General features: G+C 47.6%; 1 protein-coding gene across 6 annotated transcripts in view; it reads left to right on the top strand.

Annotated features, from left to right (window-relative positions):
- Positions 1-5004, top strand: part of TP53BP1 (tumor protein p53 binding protein 1) — a 79981-nt gene that overhangs the window by 68748 nt on the left and 6229 nt on the right. For all 6 annotated transcript variants that reach the window (XM_045286419.1, XM_045286422.1, XM_045286420.1 and 3 more), the window contains 3 exons: positions 2118-2309; positions 2658-2873; positions 4360-4575. In XM_045286419.1, coding sequence (XP_045142354.1) covers positions 2118-2309; positions 2658-2873; positions 4360-4575 — 624 coding nt within the window. The remainder of the gene's footprint in view (positions 1-2117; positions 2310-2657; positions 2874-4359; positions 4576-5004) is intronic.

The raw sequence follows: 5004 nt of genomic DNA, 5'->3' as shown, positions 1-5004 counted from the left end.
CTTTATCTAGACCTCTATAAATGCCCTTTGCCTCCCAGCTCTTTCCTCTATTTCCCTTGATTTTCCTCCTGTCCCACTATCATGCTCAGTATCCACCAGGATTTCAGCACTTCCTCTTTATTACGTTCCCCTTGATTGTGCCCTACCAGGTCTCCCACATCCACCTCCCCACCAATTTGGATCGCTTGTTGTTCCCTTGTCCCTGGGTTAACACCACTTTTTTTCCCCTGGGGATTTTTCTGAAAATGTACTTCCAAGATGGGGAAAAGAGCTTTTATTTTATTTTAAAAGTGGAGAGTGTATTTTTATTAATCTAGAAAGATGTTAATATCAATTGTTACAAAAAGATAAAAACAAAATGGAGCCAACAGTGTAATAAGGACATGGCCGTGAGAAAGAGGGAAGAAAAACTTTGGAATTTGACATTAACAAATATTGCTCCAAAAGTGAAGTTTTACAAACTACGATGGAAATGAACTCTATTTTCTAGCACCTTCTGAGGCCAGTCTATTAGCCTCTTTGATGCCTCGATGGCCAGGCACAGTTCCGCTGAATCTGCATGCCTTGGGAGGCTTGATCGCTTTTTTCACGATCACTGCTGTTGACAACATCTCTTCCAGAGGCTTCCATACATTTCGCTTTCATTTACCAACCCTGTGGGTCACACCTTCGAGGACAAACATGCTATCAGTTTTAAAGATGAGTTTGCATTTTGACTTGTTGCTTGCTCAGTCACTTTGTGAGCTGCCTTCCATTGTGCTGTGTGATTTGTCCAGAAAGCCTCTCACATTCAGTGGGTGGTCAGGTCCCGGTGAGCTCTGCATCCACCTGTGCACAGGGTCTTCTTCCACGATTGTCACAGCTGCCGTCAACCTAAACGGTTGGAATGTGTTCTCGTCGGTCCCTGGAACTCATGGAGGATTTTCCACCAAGGTCAATGCTTCCTTAATCGCTGTGGTCTTCAGTTCCAAATAAGAGCTTTTTATGACGAAAAGCTTTTATGAGCTTTTTAAGCCCTCCCGAGGGCTTTCTTGTGATTTGGAATCCTGGCTTCTGAGTACTAGTTGTTTGCCCCTTCATCTCACAGTCAAAAGGGCCCCTTGACCTGCTGGCTTGGGATAACACCATTAGTTGTATGTGGCATGTCGCTCATGAATTGTGTATTAAGTCATTTGTCCTCCTGTCGAGTGTGAAAGCCTTCCTTGTAGATCCTCATTTGACCCCTGACAACAAGGCAGACAGCTCTGTATCCAGAGTGAATCATGATATCAGAGGGGAGTGCATGTCCCAGTAGCTAAGGCTACCAGTTGCCAGCACTGGGCTGTTTTGAGTCCCAGCAGTTTGTCAGTAGTGTGCAGTATATTGTAGCCCTGGGCTGTGTTTTGATGTGGGGATTTCGTTTGGCAATAGAGATGAACAAGCACGGGGAAAGATGGTTCTGTGGCTTAGCTGAGAGAAGCATGACCTACTTTCTCCTCTCTCCTTTTCCTTGGTGCGGGGCTGATTCTATTTCGTTCAGCCTGATGAGAGAATAAAATGTACCTGTCTATTTATAAGCATGACAAAATATTCCTCTTAATACCTTGTTTTTATATTGCATACACGCCTCTTTTTATACTAATATAACTGCAAATTGTACAGGGAAAGAAGTGCTCTCTCTCTCCAAGATCACACACCTTCCTGATAGCAGAGTTAGACCGAGGCGCTGCGCTCCTGATTTGGAGCCCAGTTTTCATTTACCTCACATGTGTTCCCTCTAATGGAAGGGCCCTATTTCCAAGTTGGGGGTCCGAACAGTAAAGCAGATCAAAGCAGAAATTTGGCACAGGGGGCAGGTTTTTTTTTTCTGTGTTTCTGTCTCTATTTGAATTACTACCAAGCTGTGAAGACTGCCTTTGAAGGTTACCCTTCTTTTTTTTAAATAGCTGGAGACTTCTTTCTGTGGGGGAAATTTTACTTCTTCCCAACTTTGGGTTTCTAGCTGTGCATATCCTAAGTGGTGTTAGGGAATGACAGGTGGGCTTTTGTTAAGGCCTAGCCTCAATCCACTGTTGGTTTTCTGAATTTGCTGCTTCTGGTCTGTTCTGCAGAACCCATATCTTTCCTTTTTCCCCCAGGAGTGGTGAAAGGGCACAGGAAGGAGTCCGGGGAGCTGTACTACAGCATTGAAAAAGAAGGACAGCGGAAGTGGTATAAGCGCATGGCTGTCATTTTATCCTTAGAGCAAGGCAACAGACTGCGAGAGCAGTATGGGCTTGGCCCGTACGAGGCAGTAACACCCCTCACCAAAGCCGCAGATATCAGCTTAGGTAAGCCCTTTGCTTCCTGAACAACTGCGTCTGGGCCCTGCCCTGTTGTTGGAGCATTTGTTGATGCTTCCCTAACTTGTGCCTGTATGTGCCTTATTAGATAGTGATGAGCGGTCATTTTCTGGAGCCACTGCCGCCTGTCTCTGTCTCCTTCCTTCCTTTCTAGTCCTCATGGCTTGTCGGGCCTCCCCAGTTCCATAGCAGACCAGACACAGCTTCCCGTGTGGTCAACACGAGAATGGAATAGCCTCCTGCCTCCATGGGGGGTGGAGTACAAGGTGCTGTGGTGTTTCACTGTGGCTGTCTCTGATCGTGGGAGTTGACTGTTTTTGGCTTATTTTACCATAGACAATTTGGTGGAAGGGAAGCGGAAACGGCGCAGTAACATCAGCTCCCCAGCCACTCCTACGGCCTCCAGTAGCAGCAGCACAACTCCTACCCGTAAGATCACAGAGAGCCCTCGTGCCTCCCTGGGAGTTCTCTCTGGCAAAAGAAAACTCATCACTTCTGAAGAAGAACGGTCCCCTGCCAAGCGCGGTCGGAAGTCTGTAACTGTGAAACCTGGTAGGTGCTCCTTTCTGGCTCATTCTTGGAATGCAACATTCGCTACGGAGAGATGCAGCCTGACATGGCATCCACCCCTCTGTCCTGGCGACAAAGCAGGGGTCCTTCACAAGCCCCTGGGTGGTACTCAGAGCTGGCGAGCTGCACCCAGCCCCCGTCCTCCTCCAGAGTCCAGTGGGATTAGGTGGGGGCCAGAGCTCTCTCACAAATTGTAGACTCCTGTCTTGAGTCTAGGAGAGGGAAGAGAAGTATTGAATGTTAAGCAGACTGAAAATTGATACAATCTGTCTTCTTTTGCCTCGCACGATCTTCTGCCTCGTGGGAACTCTGTTCCCCTCTCCCATGTGCCCAGGTCCCTCTGGCTTTCTGAAACTTCCGAATGAAAGGCTGAGGCCGGTGTTCACTGTCACCCAAGCAACCCTTCCCAGTCTCATCATGTTTGATGTTCAGAAAGGCGTTCAGTCCATCTCTCATATGGAGTCCCTACCAAGACCCTCGACCCAGCCATTGTGGGTCCTGGGGGTACAGATAAAGTACTCAGTTGAACACATCAATAAAACTCCATTGTTGGTCATATTGACCTGGCCCTGGGGCCCCTGTTTTCTTCCTGTGTCCCACCTCCATGTGAACCCAATACCTCTGTGGTATTTCAGGGTACTTAAAAAACAATGGCAGCTTACATTCATTGAATAGTCTGGGTGTGGGGGAGGTGCTGATTGTTTTATAGATACTACTCATGTAATCCCTGTGAAGTACAGGCGCTTCCTTTTCCAGTCAGAGAATCAGGCATACAAAAGTTAGTTATCTGGCTCAAGATGACAAAGTAAGTCAGGATACAAACTCCGGAAGTCCGACTTCAAAGTCCAGGCTTATAAATGCTATATGATATTGCCTCTGAGACGGTTCTCTTGCTGCTGGTTTTATTTTAGGGAGGCATGACCTGTCTGTCATCTTAGCCTCCCAATGAACCTCTGATCCAGCTTTTCCAGGTCAGCTATCTGCTTTCTTCTCGGAAGACTTCCTGGGCACTCCTGGGTGTTGGAAACAGGGATAATTGAAGCAGGTGATTTGGATGTAAAAACCTACTTCATTGCCAAGTCTTAGGCACTGCTCTGAGGAGGGCCAGAAATCTGGCGGGCGTTACTTGCTGGGGATATTTCTCTCTAAGACTGCTTCAAGATATCCCATCTTCTGGGCCGAACAACACTAAGCAGGGAAGTGGGCTGATGACTTCCTACCACTCTGTACCCTTCCCTGTTCTTTTGGAACCACCTCTTCTTCAGGGGACTTCAGAAGTCTTTGGTTTGGCTAACAGCGTATGCATTACCACGGATGTAAAATTCACCTGCGTTATAAATTCAGTTCTGAGTCGTTGGCTGTTTAGAATGGTCAGCTACAGGAACGTTGCTAATCGAGAACCTCATGCTTGGTGCTAAGGCCTTTGCCCTTCACTGTCCCTGTAGTCACTGTGCCTCTGTCCTTCCAGGGGCAGCGGGGCCAGGAGAGTTTGTGAGCCCCTGTGAGAGTGGAGACAACTTGGTTGAGCCTTCTGTCCCGGAAGAGCAAAGGGGGCCTTTGCCCCTCAACAAGACCTTATTTTTAGGCTATGCCTTTCTCCTCACCATGGCAACAACCACGGACAAGCTAGCCTGCCGCTCCAAACTGCCAGATGGCCCATCAGGAAGTAGTGAGGAAGAAGAAGGTAAGGCTCTGGGGGGCTTCTGGGGGCCTTGACAAATGTGCATTTCCTTCCTTTCCATTCACTTGATGTGCCTGTGTGGCACCCCCACCCCCCCTCCCCACTCCCCCGTGTCAAGGAGGCAGGCAGCAGGGCAAGTGGCAACTGAGGTCTTGGTCAAGGTCAAACGAGAAGTTAATTTGTACCCTGCTTCCTGGGGTATATACATTATTGAAATTTCAAAACAGTTATGAAGCAAATGGGAGATAGATCCTATTAATTGTTTTACAGCGGAAGAAACAAGGTTACAGGAGCTAAATAATGAGTTTTCATCCACAACAATAGTATATTTGGGACTAGAACCCAGTGTTCATTTGCTATTCCACAGTGCTCCAGTGTCTTATCACTGTCCCTATTTCTGTCCCAGGGGCAGCGGCTAGAATGAACCACGGG

This window comes from Echinops telfairi, unplaced genomic scaffold, assembly GCF_000313985.2.
Source record: "Echinops telfairi isolate 266 unplaced genomic scaffold, ASM31398v2 ScPeMD7_8;HRSCAF=38, whole genome shotgun sequence".
NCBI lineage: Eukaryota > Metazoa > Chordata > Mammalia > Afrosoricida > Tenrecidae > Echinops > Echinops telfairi.
This window is presented reverse-complemented; position numbering and strand designations above follow the sequence as displayed.